The sequence below is a fragment of the Rhopalosiphum maidis genome, chromosome 2 (assembly GCF_003676215.2).
Source record: "Rhopalosiphum maidis isolate BTI-1 chromosome 2, ASM367621v3, whole genome shotgun sequence".
Taxonomy (NCBI): domain Eukaryota; kingdom Metazoa; phylum Arthropoda; class Insecta; order Hemiptera; family Aphididae; genus Rhopalosiphum; species Rhopalosiphum maidis.
The window spans coordinates 48,501,453-48,524,343 of NC_040878.1; the positions used below are offsets into that span (position 1 = coordinate 48,501,453).

The following is a 22,891-nucleotide window of genomic DNA, read 5'->3' on the forward strand; positions in this document are numbered from 1 at the left end:
TTTAGATTGAGTTTTAGTAGTCGGAAGACAGGAAAGTTATAACATTTATTACATATTGATTATTGAATGATTTGACAAAGACAATCTTCAATAGTGAGGATTAAACCTGTCCGACATCGGCCTCGACCTCAAAAGACAAAAATGCATGTACATGATTTGAAATAATTTTAAGTGTCCCAACATGGCGCAAGCTCTACATTTATTATAGTTATATTATTAATAACAGTTTTTTTATTTTTTTTTTAATTCATCAAAATTTACGTATATGACAGTTAAATATTTTTCGTGCGTCATTATTTGTGAATTCATTGTGAGTGTAATAGCTTGTATTTTGTAGTACCACCGATTGGCCGGCCGGAAATATTTGGGGTATGCGCGTCCCAATAAAATAAGCGAACAAGCGCTCAACAAGTGCCGCGGAGCGTGCGTGAGTAGGTGTTAGTTCCGGAGCTATAAGAGACTGCATTCGGATATCCCGTCGTCTTTTACCATCTCGCACTTCGACTACTCGCGTTCGTTACAAGCTCGATCGTTGTTGATCAACACTAAACCAAAGGTAAGTGAACTTTTATTTTATACATACACATTAAAGATTCGTAAATAAATTTCTGTATGGTGCATATACATAAAATATTTAATACATTTTTTTCTCTGTGTGAAAGACAATAGACTATGATATTTATTAATATTTATTTTAATATTGTACATTCGTGTTTGATCATTAAAAAATAAAAATTTTAATTTATCGTTCAAATAAAACATATTTTTTTTTTATAAGCATTTACCCAAAATATTTTCTATAGTCATTTTTTTTAACGAATATAATCCAAGTGTTTAATTTTAAATAATATGCATTTTTACACATTTTTTACACTTTTGACAATTGATTTTAAATAGTTTAATTTAAAAACAAATCTGATAAAAATGTCCTTTTTTCGTTATGAAAAATTTTAAAAATACTACCTAAATGTAATAATTCCAGTATCCTTTGCGACTATTGATAATACGTTTTCCATATAAATATACTATTCTGTTACTGCTTATTATTAGTTTATTCAATCTGGAGAAATAATTAGTTTTCTATAATTTTATAACTACTTATTTATTACATAAAATACTATATTATTCATTCATGTTTTATTGTATCTATTTTAAAATCATGTATGGTGTATCATATTATGATTATTTACTAAAAATAATTAGTATTTTAATATATGTATTTTAGAATGTAGGTTTATAGAAAGATTAAAAGTAATACAAGATTTATTTGATTTGAGTAATGTAGATATGTAATTGTCATTATCAAAGTTCAAAGTTCAAAAATATATTTTTTTTTGAAAAAATATGTATAAAATTGTTGTTGAAAAAAAAATACGATTTAATAATTACTAATATATAAATTAATTTTAATAAGTCATGTTTTTTAATAATAATCTATAAATCTATAATCAAACTGATAATACAAAATTAATACGATAATACAAAATATTAAATTTAATTATCTTTATTATTATTTTTTTTTCAATGAATAGAACACAATAAGAGTAAACTTTAATATATATCAAAATCAGTAACGTATGTCTTACTTTTTAAACATAAACATTTTTAATGTTTAAATCCAAAATAGTGTTTAATTTGGATTAAATTTAAATTAGAGATTTGTGAATTTCGATATTTAGGTCGATAACAATAGTATTCTAGTAAAGTATTATGAAGTCAGATAGCTGTAAAACCCGCATGAGACAGGTGGCATAATATCGTAGCGTCATACGTATATAGCAATAAGCCCGTGTAATTTACTGTAAAACTAAACTTATAAACAACTATACAAAATCATTATATTATCATATTGCTTAAATTAAAAAAAAAACATTGTTAGGTATACACAATATTTTTTTACTAACAGTAGTAATAATTAAAAATGTATGAAAATAGTTTTCTTAAATTAGAAAATTTATTTTACCTTATTATACAATGTTTTTTTGTGTGTACGGAATTTGAACGATAAAACGTTGCTTACTTTCTCCGATTCTTGCGTCATTATTAACCATGTCTATCCGAATTTTAATTCAAACTTCATTCAATGTTGAAGTTAGACTTAAAATTATTCCTAAGTAATATTTATACTCAGAATATCGAATTATCGATTGTTATAAAACCAATTATAACAATATGTCTTTGAAGATTTCAATGGTTTAAGATAGTTGGCCTAGTTTCATGTGTGTTTATGAAACGGCTCTAGTCAAGGGCGCCCGCAGGAAATATTTCTAGGGAAATAACTGGAAAGACGAAGGACGATGATTTGTTTATTATTCAAAGAATTTTATGTATGGATGTGATGAATGAATGACCTTTACCTTTATCTTATTAACAAGAATGATGCGTGTCAAAAATATGTTTTGTATTTTCCCCAACTCTTAAAATCAGAAGGTACGTTTTTATCTTAAATAAACTATTGCATAAAATAATTTTAAAATGTTTTAATGATTTATTTAATAATTATTATTTATTTCTAATTAAATTCAAAAACTGCATTTTATTTTAAATATTACCATGATATTATTTCATTTATGCATTTTAATATGCATGTTACCTTAAACATCCAAAACAAAAATATTTGACATTAACTTAAGTTTAACAAATTTTAACATTTTATACATTGTATTAGAAGTAATACATTTTATAGACTTGAATCAAAAATACAGTTATAACTATATATATTATATATTTATATACAGTTAAATATTATTCAAGTATAGCTTTTATTGAAATTTAATAAATTGATAATACTTATGCATTTTAATAGTTTTTTGTTTAAATATATAGATGGTTATGAAATAAAAGTTACGATAACAATCTTAAATTAATTATGTATTTGATTTTATTACACTTTTTTAGAATTCCCATTATTAAAGTCTATAAATCGATCTTTAAAAATAATTTTATGATAATTATTTATAACACAAACAATTTTTTAAATAATATGTATTTCTAAAAATAATTAAACTAAACTTACTACATTTGCTTTAGAATAAAATTAAAAGTGAGCATCTATTCTTAATCCATACATTATCAAAAAAATAAAATGATATGTTTTTAGGATCCAATCATTTTATAGATTGTTTGATACATAAATTCATTTTACCTCAAATATTTAAATTTTTTTAATAATAGCTTTGTCGATTGCCGTTCAGAGTATTTAACATTCAACATAAATATTTAATGTTTAATATAACAATGCATTTTTCGAAGTGTTGTTTTGTTATTATCTAAAACGGTTGTCAGTGTCACTTACTAAAATTGACTATAAATAATAAAAATAATAAAAAGATCGAAACACGTTTAACTATAAGAATTTAATAAAAATCTAGTTGACATATAAACGCAGCCAATGTCTGAAAAATAATCTAGTAGCCAGCTAGCTTTTTAAAGTCGGCGTATATTTTTTATGTATTATATATTATATTATTATATGTTAGCACATAGTAGGATTTTTAGAAGATTTTACGAAAATCTATCTTTACAAAAATATTGATTTAAATTGTTATTAAATTGTTATTCGTTTATTACTCAATAGTCAATATATTATATAGTATGTATTATGTATCTACCACACAATATATTATTGAAAATAGATTAAAAACATAGTGTGTATATATTACACTATGTAATACAAAAATGTATTTTGTTTAAAAATTACAGAATCAAATAAAATGTAAATTTATCATTGCAATTTATAATTACCCTTGAAGTAATACTAAATTTTTTAAATATAGGTAAAAGAGTGTACTACATAATAATACTGATTTCACATACAATCATTCAAATATTTAATTAAAAAATAGATATAAAGATAAAAACATGGTCAAATTACAATAGTTCAAATTAATTTAAATAAAATATAAAAGACTACAATTACTTTTTAAAAATAATATTTATAATTATTTTTGTTTTGATCTAGAATTTTTAATCAATGTCACACAGTTGTAATAAAAACTTGTTGAAGGTTTTAAAAATAAATATCGACATATGATTTACATGAGAACTATAAAATAGAGTTTTCACTTTAAATATTACAAACCCATTACTAAACTTCAAAAGTAATATATTAAACTTAGAGAAACATCATGTTGGTGCGTAGTTAAAGTTTAAAAGCGTTCTTATTTTCACACTTCGTAGCTATATAAACGTTACTGATTATTTTTCAAAAGTATTGCAAATATATGATGGTCGATTTTCATGTTTAAACGGAAAATTTATTCACTATATGTAACGATATGATGTAGGTATATTATGTAAAAAATAATAGTAAATATAAAAATATGTTAAGTGAGTTGTTTTTTATTGATATTGTGAAAGTGTTGAGTTAAATAATACACACCTACTATACTTAAGTATTAATAATATTAAAACCATCTAAATGCCCAAAACTTTAAATTCTGTTTTTAATAATTTTCAACTAAGAAAATATATTTTATAAAATATCTAGCTTTTGCTACTTGTAATCGCTAAATATCAGATTTTATTTGTATTATTAAATTCATTTACATTTGTAATATGAAAAATAAATTCAATACTGTATTATTTTTTGTTAATATAAAATTCCAAAATTACTTTTTATGAGTTCTTTTTAATACTTAACTATATATCTACCTAATTTGTTTACTAGATCGCATAGGTCACAATAAATACATTTTTGAACTACCTATATAAAGTAATCATTTGTCGATTCGATTCTATCAAAATTAAGTCATACGATACATAACGACAGTTGACTATTGACAAGTAAATATGTATAGGTTTTAGGTACAATACACATACTTTAACATTGTTTTATCGATATTAAATGAAGACATAATTTTTATTCGTACATGTTATAGTATATTGTATTTTGTATATAATATTTACTATCAGTCAACATCAATCAGTTAACCATTATTTTTTAAAAGTCATTTAGATATTTTTTCCATTTCACTATAATATCTATTTAAATATAACTAGTAAGATTAAGTGATAAAATATTAATTAGTGGTTAAATTTAAATGAATTTACTCAAAATAACCTATGAAAATTAATAGCAGAAACTGAGTTGGCTTTTAAACCCTAGTGTGTGCTTTTCAGATACATATATATTAATTTATAAGAATATAACTTAAAACCAAAAAAAATTGAAATATATAAACGTTCTTATTTTATACTATAGCCAACGTAGGTTTTCCTCCTTTTCATTGTTATTCATAATTTATGTACGATCAATAATATTATATTACAGTATAATCATTATCCATTGATAATACAAATAAAGTTGTAATGTTTTAAATATGTTCATACATAGTATGCTTTTATAATAGTTCCCGCGGGTAACCAATAAGTTAAAGAATTTAAAGCTTTAAGTTCACTCTACCTATCTAGTTAACGTTGAATTTTATTTTGCTAAAGACTATTTTACTTAATCGTTTTATATTATTTTCATATTTATGGTCAATTATTTCGGCTTCGTGTATTTTATTCTTCTTATATGAAACATTTTAAAGTATATTGTTCGAGTATGGCCGTGTGATTTTTAATTTTTTAACATGTAATTCATTATTTATTTTTCTATGCGATTCAAGTACTCGCATTATTTTATTTCCATTTAAAATCTAATGATTTTATTAAGCCTTTCAAGTATGAATTATGTTTTTTCTCTAACCAATTTTAAATATAAATGGATAACAAAAAATTATAATTTGATGTATTTGATTGATTTTAATCATGAAGACCGTGTCATGTTTGTAAAATTAAACAATGTTCTACGTTCCACATACTTTGCCTTTTAATTGTTGAACAAGTTAATCTACATAACATGTATACATTTCATCTCCCATTTTACATAAAAAAAAAAAGAGAAAGACTTAATCCTTTAATCTCTAATCTCATCAAAAATTATAAAATATAAAATGCATTCAGAAAAATAATTTGATTTGATGTGTTATGCAGTTTACAAAAAATAAAAATATAACATCTATATAAACAAATTCAAACGTGTATGCTTTTATTATGTATGAATGTATGATAAAGTTTTAAAATATGTTTAAGTTAGCCCCCCCCCTTATATTATTTAATCTAAAAGATTTACTTAATATATTTTTCGTTAAATTTATTTATAGATATATCAAAACTTATATCATTTAAACTACAATAGATTTTTATTTTGTTTTCACTTACTGTTGTGTGTTATGTATGATATATACAACAATATTTACTCCTAAAGTTCTAGTCTTATAATAATATGGTTACATAATACAATTGTTAATCGTGCTCTATAATTTTATTGTTTACACTAAATAATTTAATATTTAAATGATATGGTCATTAGGAAAATTATTATGATACAAATATTGTTAATTATTTGTTAATAATAGACTTGTGTTTTTTCTTTGTGAATGAACATCGTTATATTATATAATGGTAAATAACATATTGTACTAAAGTTTAGTAACTAAACTGACTAGTGACTATGTAACATTCATTCTAGTACATATTACCATTGAACATAAACTCTAGAATTTATTATAAACATTATTAATTATATGATAGATACATTAATTAAATTTATGTTTTATTTTATTTCATATCCTATTAAAACTGTTATTTCACTTGATTTAGTAAAATACTTTGAGTTTTTTTTTATTATTATTAAAACATTAATTCCACAACATCTAATTAAAATATGTACAAATCACAAACAAACTAAAAATACCTTTTAAGTGAACCACTGGAGTACCTAGTTAATTAAGCTTATTTAAGCTTCTGGATTAAGTTTTTTTTTTAAGTAACATATGTAAGCAGATCATATTTCTTAGTAAAAGCAATATTTCAATCAAAAGTTTTTACTTTGTAGTTTGTATATTATATAAATTAATTATGTTACAAAATACAAACTGATAAAAAAAAATATTTTGAAATAGTTTTAATATATATTACGTTATATGATATTATAAGCATACATTAGATTAATCTTATTAATATATCTTATATAATAAATTATCGAGATATTTTATTTAAAATAAATCTAGGTATACATTTCGGTTACTAAAACATCAGTACTTATATAAATTTTTATTTTCACTTTTAGCACATTTTCTTAAAAGGTTTTACATGAATATAATTTCATAAAATAATAAATTTTCATAATATTCAGTTAATTAAATTTAATTCTGATATTAGAAAATTTAATTTACAACAAATAATATTTACTTATGTACAATGTATACATCATACCTTAATTAAAGCTTTTATATTGAACGACATCTTAAATTCTTAAAAATGATAAAAACGATATTGTTTAATATCGTATTTTATACATTATGAAAATTTTTCTTATATTTAACGTTTAATTGTTTGATAATATTTACTTTAAAACAATGGAAATTTAAAAATAAATCACGTTTAAGACATTAATTAAGTTAATTAAAAAACTACATACTTATTTATAACATTCATAGGATTATAAAATTGTAGTGTTTAGTACATTTTATATAAAATAGTAAAGATAACAAAATAATTATAGTTGTATTATTATATTAATATTTTAAAAATAAAGTAGGTATATAAATTAAATACATTAAATATTAAATGTTTCCTAAAAAATGTAAATAGGCAATAAATAATTTAAAAACATGAACATGTAATAAAAAAATAGTTAGATTATAATAATTTTAATCTTCGACATTAACTTAATGCTCACACTTTAAAATCAATACTTAAAATATTAGATATGTACTTTTATTTCTTAATATTATTAAGTATTATTCTAATAAACGGTTATTATTTTATCATCATTAACTTATGGTATAGTTTATGAATTTTTGTTTAGAATAAAAATGTATATTATTAATATTTTGTAGTGCTTATGTTATTCTAATTAAAATGGTAAATTACATTGTAATTTATTATTAAATAAAAAATAATCTGACAATTTGTTTAGCTTCAAGTGATAATTATAATTGTAATATGATGTATAGTGCTTATGTTTAATATTTTCAAAAGTTTTCTTTGATAAAAGCCATTCAATTAATCTGACACTCATTCCGTGTTCTTAAATTTCAATTACAATGTGTTGTTTTTTATTATCAAGTGTGTTTCTTCTTCAAGTATTAACTATATTAAATATTTAATTTCATGATTACAAATTTTCGAAGCACATTTATTTAAAAAACGTATAACTCAATATCATGTTAAATCCTTGGTTTTTTATTTCTATATTGTCTTTAATTTATTAAAACTATGTGCATTTTAATGTTTTATTTTGAGTATGAAAAATCTTTTTAAACATTATTATCTGAAATATTACTAAATGCAATACAGATGTTTTCATATAATAACAAAATCACTATGTAGGTATTAGGTTGTAAAATGTAATTCCATTTTATAATTTTCGAACAATTTACCATATAAATAATTAATTATAAGTTTAACTAGTAATAAAGTTATAAAAATGAAATAAAATACTGAATTGATCATACAGTTATAGTTTTAATTAACCATCGACATAATTTACAGTTAAATTATATATTAAGACATTAGTTAGATATAATGAATATTAAATATAAAGGTTATAATACATTATTTTTACAATTTACAACATTTCAAATAAAAAAAAATTAATATTTATCTTTAACAACAATTTTATTTGATTGATTCTTATAAAAATGTTTCTCTTTTTATGTTTTAAAAAAGTTAAAAGTTTTAGACGTTAAGTATATATATTATATCAATACTTTTAAATATGAAAATTATACACTTATAATACTATTTAAAATTTAAATTGCTTTAAATAAAGTTGCAATCATGATTCATGATAATAATAATATTACAGATACATATTAAGATGAGAGAGAAGATTTATTTTTTTAAATTATTTTATGATCATACCTCTCAGAAAATAAAAATATACGCACGACTGTACTTGAACGATTTTGTTGCTTTTCTGTCGTAACCGTACTTTCACGATCAATCATCTAACCAATTTTCAGCTGAAAGAAATTCCACCAACGTTCTTTACAATGTTATTTTTTTTATTATTTACATCAAAACGAACAGACAAATTTAAATTATTTCGGTTATAATAAAAAATATAATATAATAGTCAGATAATATTCACATATTAAAAAAATGTTTTAAATTTATTCATAAAAAAACCCCAAGAGTAAATAAATGTAACATACATACAGTTTTAATAGTTTTATAATAGTATTTTTGTTTATTAATGCGATAAAAATACTATACTTATTTAAATAAGTAGAGAATTGAGCAAACCCGGAGAATTTTTAAATGATAAAACATCTTTATTAAATAAATCACATATAAAAACAAATGATTATAATTTTAAATTTCAATCATTTTCAGTTATACAAAACTACATTTTAAACCAAATAAACTGATTGAAATTCAATTGTATAATCTTAGAGTTCAAAAGGACTAACAAATTTTAATCTTCATAAATTACGTTAATAACTGTACAATTGTATAAGTAATCAATATGTCATTAATAGTGTAACGAAGTCTAATTAATATTTAATACTATTTCAAAAGAAATTATTTTAGGATAATAAACAAATATTTAATTTCCTATTAAATTAGTAGTTGGACATTATTTAACAAGAAGCGATATTATCGAATCGTGTAGTGAAGATTGTCCAGTTTATTTAAGGTATTACATATAGTTAGAAAGTTGAGGAATATTGTTTAGATATATAAATTAGATAACTGTTTTTCCTTTGTTATTTGTAAAACAATTGTAAATCAACAATTTCACAATCGGCAATTTATTTAGCTACAATACCTCAAAATAAATAAATATTATTATAATATTATATTTTTTTATTTTTTAATTAGAAATTATCTGACCTTAAATTTTAAATGAAACGAAAAATTGGTCTTACAATAAACTTCTTGTAATATTATTAATATTTGATTTACCATTGTTTTAAAAATATTAACATATTTTGTTATTGATTATTCTACATTCAACAATTATAATCTCAAATTATTGGAAAACGGTTGTATCTCTATAAGCTTTAATAATAACATTATGTAAGCTGGTTATCATTTTTTTATTAATCGTGATTTAATCTCAAACACTTGGTAAAATAGTTAATACTTTTTGTATAAAAGAGTATCTTCGTTTTTTTTATTCAGAGAAATACGTTGGAGAAATTTTAGTTCATTATCTTAAATGTCTTTAAATCTGTACGTGTCTTTTCAATCAAAATATTTTGACCACTCCAGATATTTAAAAGTAGTGTTTTTTTTATTATATAAATTCTATATTGAAACCTACAGTATCTATTGTTCTTATAACTTTGGAGTTTATATTAAAGATAGTTATCGTTATTTATATTGTAACAGCAAATTATATTTTATTCAGTTTTTATACCAGAATTAAAAATAATAAATGATGAAGAGTAAATCCTGAATAAATTATAATCTTTTAAATAAAATGCGCTTTAATATTATATTATCTCACAGAAAACACATGGTTACTATAACAGCATACAGTCTAATTTTGAAAATAGCTAATTTAGACCTATAATATGAATTCTCGACCAATAAAACCGACCGCAAATTTAATCAAATACTATTACAAAGCATGAAGGGACCTATCGGGACTAGCGTGGGTTCTATCTATGAGAAAGACTATAAAAACTAGTAAAGTAATGAGGGTGAAGATCCAAATTGTACGAGTATAGGCACCTATACATTCCTTTATATATAATTTACGGTTTTACTAATTTACTTAAATACAAATAATTTGAAAGTATTAAAATAATAATGTTTAAAATGTTTTCAATAATAATACTAAAGATAAAATTTCAGCTATGTATTTTTTTTTTGTAAATAAATTATTGTTTAAACAATTTTAAACTCCCGTCAGTTATTATTAAGTTCTGAGTTTCTGATATCCTAAAATTATCAATCATTCACATAAAGCTTATAAAGATTATAGAATAATGTATAATAATATTTTTCACTAATCCTTGATGGAATTGATAGAACATATTATATAAAATATATTTTGTAATAGTTGTGACGTCTTTAATGTTTAACCAATGATATTAGGAAAAAAGTAACAAATTATTTTTAAAACCCAATTTTATACATTTGAAATATTCTGTACAAATAACAATTTAAGAAGTAATTACTATAGTATATTTTCCTTTTAGGTTAAATCTAACCGTATTATATCTAAATTATATCGGAATAAGTAATAACAATAACTATATTTAATCACAACATGCAAAACACATATAAATTTATCTATTAATTGGATATATACGAATATATAAAATATAAAATATAATATTGATGGAATAAAAAATATTTAAACCATTTTAGACTATTTCTCTTGATTGAAATTGTTTTTGATTATAATCAAAAGTGCTAGTATATTTTTTGTATAAAAACTTATTATTACTTATTATTAAGAATATTTTTATACACTTTTTGGCACGTTATCAAAACATGATCCATAGTGATAATTTGATATAATAACTATTATGAAATAAATAATATAGACAATTTAAATTAAATTAATTAAACAAAATCGCATTATTTCTGATATTTTGCAAGAGATTACTTGAACTTTACTAGTAATAATATGATATAGTCTCACTTTGTTTGTACTCACAGGCTATCCACAAATAGTTTATTTAACATATTTTACTTTCTTTAAAATATTATTATATGATTATTTTGAAGACTTTCTTTAAAAAAATAGTCTTAAAAAAACATTGAATTAATATATCTCATTAAACAAATAAATATTCAATCAATAAGCATATAATGAAGAATAAAAGTTATGTATTATTTTTATTATTATTAATAATACCCGGAAATATACGGAAATATCGTTATTATTCAAAACTAGCTCATTTCAAACGATCAAATTAACTGTTATAAATTTTCGATAAGAAAAAAATTTTGGTATTTTATTACAAATCTTATATATTTATTTTATATTACATTTTAATATTTGACAAATTTGCTTAACCTCGAAATAGATACATTTTTTTTTATACAGTTGTAATTTATTTTTTTCACAAATACTGTATTTTTCTTTTAAATGTTGAATCAAAACTTTACAGTTTATCTAATTGTAACGGGATTTAAGGAATTATCAGTATAAAGAGCTTATGTGGGTACAATATGTCAATATATCATATCTGTATGTGTAAAGGTTGAATTTATACATGTCACCGCCATTGTCAGAACTCGGTAAATCAAACGTAAATGTTAAATCCTCTGTTGACAAAAAATAAATGTCTATTTGGGAATATTGTCACCAATTTTATCTTTCTCCTCATCAAGCCTTAGTATAATATATTATCATTCTAAATTCATATTATCGAGTAGTAGGTATTATGCATTTTAGTAAACATTTTTACATATGCGGGTAAAACAATAATATCATATAATGGTCATAATTGTATACAAAAATTATTTAGTAATTCATTAATCAATTAGAAAAAAAAATGTATTAGTAATTTAAAAAAAAAAAAACTTATCTCAATATAAACTACATTGACACTAAAATGAATCTAATTGTTTTTTAGAGAAATGAAAGTTTTCCCGTAATTTTCTATCTTATTTATTAATAATAGTCAGAAAAAACACAAAAAAAGGAAAAAGTTTTCGTATGAAATATATAGTGACCTGAAATTTTCAACAAATATTTAAACTATCAGTTTCTAGACGTGATATAATTATCGAAAAATTTAACTATTCGAATTTTTTTTAATTATTTTTTTATTATACGCCTATATGATACAATTTTTGTTTGGAAATTAAATACAAAGTACTTAATAACTTCATCAAACAGTAAAAAGTACATAGAAAATATAAATAAGGGCATTATTATATAATACGTGTGAAGTTTAAACAAAAATTAACTCAAGTAACCGCATTACTAATAATGATACAAATAAAATAAATTGTAAAATGTTCTTAGAAATAGAGGCTGATCCACCTGAGTGATGGCTCAGTTTCTTTAGCTCAAAATTGCTCTTTCTTATACACAGATATTTATCATTGGATTAAAATTAAATACATCTATTACAGAGACCTACTAATTGACAAGAAAAACTTGAAACCTACAATACATCACAGAGAGTTTCCCCGATTTAGTTAATGATTTAATCAAACAATAATAAAACTAATAACAAATGTCAAATATTATAGTAATTTAGTTATTTTTTAATAATAATTATTTATTTTGACGTTTATCAAGAATAATAAATATTCAACTTACACGAATGAAGTAAAAATATTAATTTCATATGACATATAATTATTGCGTGAAAGTACCGAGGACATGCAAATAAAAGACAAGATTTAAATGTATAACCATCAAGTAAGATTATACCAAACACTCGTTTATTAAATATAATACATTATACATAGTTAAAAAGAATGAAAATAAATGTATTTAATTTGTAAAAAATAACCCTTGACAGATATTAAAAAATGGAAATAAGCAATATGACAAGTGACAAATAATTATTATTACCTAATAAGTACAATTTAATAAATATCATATTATATCATAATCATAAACATAAAGAAACTATCATATTTCAAAAAGCTTTACATATTATTTTAAACAAATAAGATTGAACTGTTTTATTAGACTGTATTTCATATCAAATTCACTATAAAAAAAAATAATAATATTACTATACTAATAATAGAGAGTAATCACTCCAAAACGCAAACATTAATATGGTTTTAAAATTATGTATATATATAATCAGTATACTGATTAGTATTAGGTGAAATTAAATAGCCCGAAAGACAATACATATGTACAATAGTAAATACACCTCGCACACCTATTTATCGTGCTGGTGAGATTAAAAATAATATCAATAAAAAAATCTTCGTTGACAAAATATTATATAACTGAATGGGTTTGCGAAAAATAATAGACGCAAAATCGACTCGGATATGTGTATTTCCGACGTAAAACAAAATGGAAGGAAACAAATAAAATACTCATTACCCACTTATAATATTGGTTATTGTTTCGGATGACCTATAATCGTGTAAGAATAATGTAAACGAAACTGTTATAATATATTTGTCTACAACAACAAACGAACTATGCAAAGCGTATATAATTTTATCTTTAAGGCTCGCACCTCGTATCTTAATTAATTGTACACTATACATGAGCAATGATTGTATTTCATTTATCTAACAAGATGCAGTACAATATTTAAGAATTTTTTTTAACTCTATTATAATTGTTTATTCTAGAAAGAAAATATGTCTACGTACAGGACGATGCTGACTAGCGCACTTGTGCTACTAGTCGTGGCTAGCGTGTGCGAGTGCCGGATAAACAACCTTCCCACGCGGTGTATGCCAGGGCTGCTCGAAGACGCGCCGCCAAAGGTGCGAGAAGCATGTTTGACTTTGTCCACCATCCGCACACTTTCAAACGCCATCGAAACGTTTATTCAAGATAAACAGTATCCGGTGCCTATGCCTTGTGAGTAAACTTACAAAGTGTATATATTCAATACCACATCATATATATAATGATGATGTACTTCACTATAAGAGCAGAAATAATAGTACATAATTAATATACGTATATAGAATAGTGCCATATTATGTAGTAAAGTAGGTATGTACCTACGTTAAAAAAATTTAAATTATAACTACTATAATATTATTATTATTAGCAATCGACTAATCGGCTACTACAAGTCTGAAAACCAAATAGGAAATGCACGTTTTTTTTTTTGTGTAATTTTTCATTTATAATTTGTACAATCTATAAATATTTTATTTTATAATCAACACAAATTATATTTAAAGATTAATAAGATAAGATAAAATAAATTAAATAAATATATTACATTTTAGAGATTAAGAATTTAAAAGAAGATATCCAGTGATAGAACTCTTTCGTGGTATATTTTTTAATTTTATATAAACTATAAAGTTATAACTATAATGTAGCGAGTTCGATATGTATAGATTAAAAACTCCACCACCTATTAAAATACGTCATTTTGTTTTTACTTGTTCTTAATTATAAAAAGTCTCAATTCCGTATATTGCTTTGCATACCTATTATGTATTCCAATTTTACATTATACATGTATATTCATTATCTCATTTTTTTAAAACAAACAATCCATGTGTAGTACACTAATATATTTGATATTAACTAAGCGTTAATAATTGTAAAATTAAAGCGTTAAAAACCGTGTGCGTCTTATATACATACTATTGTTGTGTTCTAAGATACAATATTATTTTTCTATCTACAAAAAAAATTTACCTGATCTCTAAAAATATCCTAATCAAACTCACGATACTTATATATATATATATATATATATAATGCTAATTCAATTGTTGAAAAAAAATTGTAAAATTTATTGTATTTAAATACTGTGTATGTCAATAGCTAGCAAAAATTATAACCTTTTTAGACTTTTATCTTATTTTTAATAATTCTAATCTAAATAATAATTGATACATTTCCAATTAAAAATATTTAAACAAAAAGATTTACATTACATTTTATTTAACATTAACTTTTAATTAATTATGTTTTTAATTATTTTTAAATTTTCTCCAAATTATTTAAAAAATACATAAAAGTGCTATAAAATATTTAATTTTAATTTTTTTTATTACAGTTTTCATCTAAAATTAATATTCTATTGATTATTAATATAACTTAAAATCTTTTGTGTATTATATATTATACAATATGTTATCATACATATACTACGTACAATACGTACATTGTTAACAATAATACTCAGGTGATTTTTTTTTCACAGACACCAGAATGTCTGATGGATTGGTCGATACAGCAATGCAAAATGATAAACGCCAAGATCTGGACCACGTATTCCTCAGATTCGGTCGCAGAAGACGTTAAATACGACGCCTTTTTAAAATATGCTTAAGATAACTTCCTTCTTCTTCTCTTAGATCCTAAACAACTTTATTATATTTGTGTGTCATATATAATAAAAAATATATAGTTATTGCAAATAAAAAACGTAGACTACTATCTACACCATAAAAAAAGAAAACTATACTTTAAGATTAACATTTCGATCATTTGTTTGTATTTATATTATTTATTTATTACTCGCGTAAATTGTTTTGATTTACATAGCATACCCAGCAATGTAGAATTTTAATACCTATATCAATAAGATCAAAATTATTGTGAACACATTTTTAAGACTTAATTTATTTTTATTTTTAATGTATTATTTGTTTACCTACCTCGTTAGGATTGAATATCTGCTCATGTTTACTTAAAATAACATACTAGTCTGCTGTATTTTATTTATTTGTTTATTTATTTTAGTAAGAAGACATCTTAAAATGTTATATATATATTATTATTCTATAATTAATAATATTAATAGACCTTATTTGGTACACTATATAGATTGAATTACTGTTAACCATAATTATTATTACGATTATTATTATTATAAAACTATACAAATATATTTAAATATAAATATAAATAAATAAAATTACTTAAAAAAAAAACTATACACAATTACATTTTGTCTACATAATATTTTTCTTCATTCCAAATTGAAAACATTGAATGTTGACGCAAGCAAATACAAATTATCCTCTTTTCCTTCATAAAATACTGTTCATGACAGATGGAATTAACTATTATACTGTAGACAATCCTACAGAATGATTTTAAAACATATTGATTTTGGGTATGAATAAACTTCATTTATTTAGATGAATAAATTCTTATGATTATAACATATTATATATATATATTGCATTACTTTGCAATATTTTAGAAGGATGAGAACAACAATCTTTTCAATGTAAGTAATTTAAATTTAAGAGAACATAATTTAATTATAAGTTATTAACAAATAGTATAAAAATTTGAAATAGAAAATAACATCAGCAATATTTTAGTAGAATAATCGGATAAACATAAATGACAATTTATAAAACAGATAAATCCAAACTTGTACAACGCATACATATTAAAATTGTTTACAATATAATTTTAATGATTATAGTAATAAATTGTCATTATTTAGCTTGGATAATCAAAACTATTCTAAAATTTGTTATAAAAAACTATATTGCAAAAATTATATTTTCCTTATCCATGTAACGTGTCTCTATAACATACATATATGTATGTCCAGTGATATACGTTGAAATTCATTTTAGATGAGTTAATGGTATAAATTATCAGCCTCTTAAACAAATAATTAAAATCTCTTGTATAATTGTCATTTTAAATCGACATACAACTATGAAAGTATTATCAAAACTTACAAGGATATGAAGTATAATTCACCAACCAACCGTCCACCATCCTTATATCCTGTCGCTAGGTAAAGATTTAAAAGAGGACTAAAATAGTAATAAAAGGTATAGTATCATTATATATTATCTATTTTACCTATAATATTAAGTAGAATTACATAGTATTGGTTTAATTAATAATAAATATAAATATTAGTTATAAAAATTACAATAGAATTATTATATATTAAAACCAAAAATAATAAAATTGTATACAGTTAGAAAACTAGCTAAATAATTCCACAAAATAGCATATTTGAGTTTGATTATTTATTTAATATATTTAATTATAATAAAATTAATTATTTATTTTAAAAAAAGTTGTCAATATAAAGATATTATTATAATATAGTAAGTACTTATGTCATATTTATTCGTATATTAGGTATACTATAGTTATATCGAAGACGTTTAAACATCGTCAAGAATTAGGGCGGAAATATATCATAGGTACATTTTATAGTAAAAAAGCAATAAATGGTTTTTCAATTCAATATAGTATATATCATATTGAACATTTCACAATGTCAATCATTCCAAAATAATTGATTTTGTTATCATTTGTATTCAGGTTTTTTGAGTTTATTGGATTCATCGTGACATTATACCAAAAAATATAGTATTACCCGTAGATGATTCCATTGATACGAAATTTATTTGAAAAGCATTTTATTTTCAATTAATAATAATTAAATATACTTCTACAAATTACATCATGAGTTATGGCAAACAACAACATTATGCACTATAAAATTATAAATAATACCCACTCTTATAGTGATATCGTTGTGAAGAGAATAAATGCTCAATTTTTATTTTCTAATTCATAAATTCAGATTCATGTGTAACATAAAAAATATTCATTCAATAAAAGAAATGTTGTGTCCTTAGCTTAGTGAATAGTGAATTGACTTATGGTTAAATTAAAAATTAAGAACATTATTTATATTTATATGTTGGACTTATTATAATATTAAAATTATTCTGCGATACATAAGAATTTTTAAATTGCAATATTTCACATAGGAATTTATTCATAAAATCATAATTTACATAAAAATTGCAAAAATATCGTAAACCACACTTAACGTTAAAACAATTAAATTTGATAATAGGTAAATTTACTACTTGTGTGGCTATATTGTATTGTTGTGCATGTGAATATCAAAAATATAGTATTTTAATATCCTTTTCAAATATTAAATATGATATTATTTATATAGATAACTACTATAAACATTTTTAATTTCACTAAATATAAAATACTATAACAAATGGTTCATTTAGGTTTTTATATCTATCAATATACACTCGTGTGATTACTTTGTCGGTAAATAATATGAAATGAGCGTCTTATTTCATAAGTAGGTTAAGTAAGTACTACCTACCTTTACAAAGACATTAATACTTTTAATTTATAAGGTTTTAATTTTCTCTTTTTTTTTTAGTTTAAATATCAAAAATAAAACGTACACGGATGGCATACAATAATGCACTTAATTAGTAATTCTGGGCTGTCGCTACTGAGCGACTTCCCCACTCGTACCTCTTGATTCCTTCCCTAAAATTTACTTATTGTACATATTATATTTTATATTTAAACAGATTGTGAATTTTTATATTTTAAATAAAAAAAATATATATATATTAGGTATTATTATTACGTAAAACCGATTTGGTACAAAGAGTGATATTTAAATACATGTTTTATAAAAAAAAAATTACAAAATAATAACAATTCGTAATGTATATCGCATTAAAATATGTACCAGACGATAATATTCTTTCAGTCCATATTAATTTATTATATGTTGTATATTATGTAAGTGATCAATATGCTGTTCATTTTGATAATCTCTATTCTCTAATACTAGGATTTATTCATCAATAAACATTTTCCGGATTTCTAAAAATAATTCATATTATGTCTATATGTATATAATATACTTCATAACCATAATATATTTTTGCTACCAAAATTCGACGTAGCGATTGTTTACATTATTCTCTACCACGTTCGAAAAACATTTACCCCACGCTCGCGAACGTTTACTCTGGGTTTTTTTATACTGGCACGTAAATCAGTTTGCTTTCCAAGTCTGTATATTATAAACTATAATGTTTTCAATATTTCGATAAAATTAATATTTTATTATTTTATCATAAAGTTTTGAGGAAAATTCTTTATACATGTTTTCTCCTTCGTAAAAATATGTTTAACCCTCTTTGGCCTTTGCGTTCACATGCAAACCGCGGTAATCAGGAACCTGTGTTTGGAAGTGCAATCTATAACACATTTCAAATGCACCTACGTATTAATACATTATAGTGTCACGATGATGCATAAAAAATATTTTTTTTCCATAGTATAGTATTAAATAATTTGTTTAAATGTAAGTATGAACATTGAACACACGTCTTTTCCATATACCTATCATAAAATAAAGAGCAGATACTTCCCTATGACGCGTAATATTATAAACACTTTACGATATTAAACTGCATAAATAATAAATATATTCACTAACATAAATATGAATGAAATTACCTGGCAAGAAAGTAAATATTTGTTTACTGCACATATTGTTTTATACTTAGTTTACCTGCTTTTATTCTTATATTATTACAATATTGTTTTAAAATATATATATATAGTAATTTCATGTAAACTTTTTACAGCATTGTTGCACATAAATATATAATATAAGTATTATGTTAGAATATTTTTCTAGAATTAGAAAAATACCTACCTATAATATCAATTTAACTTTGTTTATGCAAAAATTACATCGATTTTCAATGCATTTAAGATAAACAGGATATATATAAACGGAAAGACTTACCACACTTTTTTTAAAAACCGTATAAATTCTCATGAGTTATCTAGTTTACTTGCAGACCTGCAGTATCTATGCCACAAAGTGTTCACTAAAATGTTGAACATTATTATTTTTATTAATTAATTATTAATACGTTATTAATTATTAAACATGTCTATAAACATTTATTATAGAACCCCTATACAAAAATAAAAGTATTTTATAGGTACACTGTAAAATATGGTGTATATATATCTAATATATTTATATTTACATTTTATAACTGTATAGGTAAGTATTTTATATTGTTGACCACACGCCAATTCTCAGTTTACTGCTTTTGTCTTTACAATACTGTAAATAAAGAGAATTAATTAAAAATAAAAATAAATTAAAAGTACTGTAGGTACTATTTTCGCACTTACAAATAATAAGTGTTCTATTTCGTTAAACACACTTTAAAACTGACAATTTAATATTATTTATCCGAGCAATGATAATAAGTGACGTAGGTTAACTACTACTCATGCACGTGCACGCTGACGTTGTATTTGTATTATTTCAACATTCGTCATTCAACCACATATACGATATACCTAACACTTAAGTGTTAAAGTATTGTCTCAGGATAACGAATATGATCCAAAATAGATAGTATCAACTGTACAGCATACATTCTTTGTATCTGTACTAGTACTAAAGTATAATGTATAAATGATTAAGGAACTTATAATTTAGAAAATATACGAGTAAAAACGGTATCTACCTTTATTTGAATATAATACATATTCCGATATTTTTTTAGTAATTTAGTATTAATATAATCGTATAGGTATTTATTTATTTATTATTATTAAATTGTTACTAGATACATACCTATAAAATCAACCCATAATACTATTATAAAATTAAAATAAAGACCAGAGATTACCAAACGTGAAACATATTTCATCAAATATTGTAAAATTTACTTACCTAATAAATATTAAATGTTATCATCGAACTGGTAAGTTCCCTTATCGTTTCACTGCAATTACAAATAAAATGTTTGGAAATTTGAATTTTCATCAGTTATTTATTTAATAAGTGATACTGTACATTTATACTTACTGCGGTAATAAGTAGGTGTGAAATATATGAAATTAAAATTCATATTATTTAAAATTAAGAAGGTTTAAAATATAAAATTCATTGGGTTTGTCATAAATTTATAAAACCTTAGCCATGATCAACCAACCAAAATAATTATAAGTAGTTAGGTACCGACATCTTATATCTATAGGTTAAATATTCTTAGTGTATCTAGATGTTTAATATTCTAAGTTCTAACTCTGTTTAAAAAAGAAAATTCAAGGCGCATAATAATTAATCTACCTTTAATAATAATTTACATTGCGCAATTAGTTTATATTTTCCAGTTTGACACTACTAGTAACTAGTATAATACTACGATCAAACTATATTGTGAGAAATGATTTACACTGCTAAATAAATTATCAAACTCAGAAACTCTGGAATGTCTCTCATATACACAAATACTTTGTGCAAATATAATATAAAATTTAAAGGTAGGTACTTATTATAATCATTCGTTATGAATTATATTTCACGTTATATCTATCAATTATTAAATATATAATGGTGGTTCGCCGCGCGTAGGTGTTGTACACACTACACAGCATACAAAAAACTGTAGATGTAACATGACGTTCTCCTACTGCGCCTGAGCCGTACGAGAATGGATAACTGTTGCCATTGCGATGTTATTCAACAGCTTGTAGCTAAACACAAGACTTTTTTTCCGATCACTATTGTAGAATAAATTACTAACAAAGGACGAATTAAAATTGGAACGCATAAAAAACGAGGTAAAAAATGTTGAGAATTCAACAGGATTGAAAAATAACTAAATCGATATTTTACACGAATGCAGACTTCTTATAAAAATATGTCTTTCCGGGAATCTACTTTGTATAAAATATAAATTGCAGAACCAACAAAATAAATTTCCTTCACGCAGTGGATATTGTTATACAAGACAGAAGAGTCGATACTCGATGAGCAGAACTACAATAATTGCCAATTACTCAAAATACATCAATACTTATACATAAAAATTGAATTTTTGTTTCTATCTAATTGTAACTAATTTATTATTATGAATTTTATAGATTCTGGTATAACTTTTTTAAATGTCGCCGGTATTCCTATTAATATATTTCTCAAAAATTATTATTCATAAACTCGTCTTTACCAATAATTATAAATAATGTTACGGGAACTGATGACTTCTAAAATAACTAAAAAATTCAGATAATGTGCTCAAAGATTTTTCTTGATTGCTTTTGACTTTCTTGGTTTGAAATTTGAATAACCTTACAATTTCAAACTCTGAGTGGTATAAACATTAATTTATTATAATGGCGTTATTTTTTTTTTTAACAATAGGTATCATAGATAAAATAAAAATTATTAGAAAATAGAAATAGGTAATGATAATTGATCAAATATTTATTATCTATATTATAAGCATTTAAACTTTAATTAACTCATATAATAAAAGGTATATATAGTATAATTAATTATAACTACAATTTCAAGGCAAATGCTCAATAACCATAATTTAAAAAAAGCGTATTATGCAACATCCATTATTCTGTTATAACTGTAATTGTTACAAAATAAATATTTAT

At 22.6% G+C, this 22,891-nt stretch overlaps 1 protein-coding gene across 1 annotated transcript; it reads left to right on the top strand.

Moving 5' to 3' along the window:
* Positions 1 to 417: 417 nt before the first annotated feature.
* Positions 418 to 16,383, top strand: LOC113554188 (myosuppressin). Its single transcript, XM_026957919.1, has 3 exons — positions 418 to 556; positions 14,299 to 14,533; positions 15,846 to 16,383. The coding sequence occupies exons 2-3, from the start codon at positions 14,308 to 14,310 to the stop codon at positions 15,944 to 15,946; spliced, it is 327 nt and encodes a 108-aa protein (XP_026813720.1). The 5' UTR covers positions 418 to 556; positions 14,299 to 14,307; the 3' UTR covers positions 15,947 to 16,383.
* The last annotated feature ends 6,508 nt before the right edge of the window (positions 16,384 to 22,891 follow it).

Excerpts from the sequence above, each read along its gene's own strand:
- LOC113554188 (XM_026957919.1), top strand. The coding sequence starts at position 14,308 with ATGTCTACGTACAGGACGATGCTGACTAGCGCACTTGTGCTACTAGTC. Across the intron at positions 14,534-15,845 it reads GTATCCGGTGCCTATGCCTT|ACACCAGAATGTCTGATGGA; the intron begins GTGAGTAAACTT and ends TTTTTTTCACAG.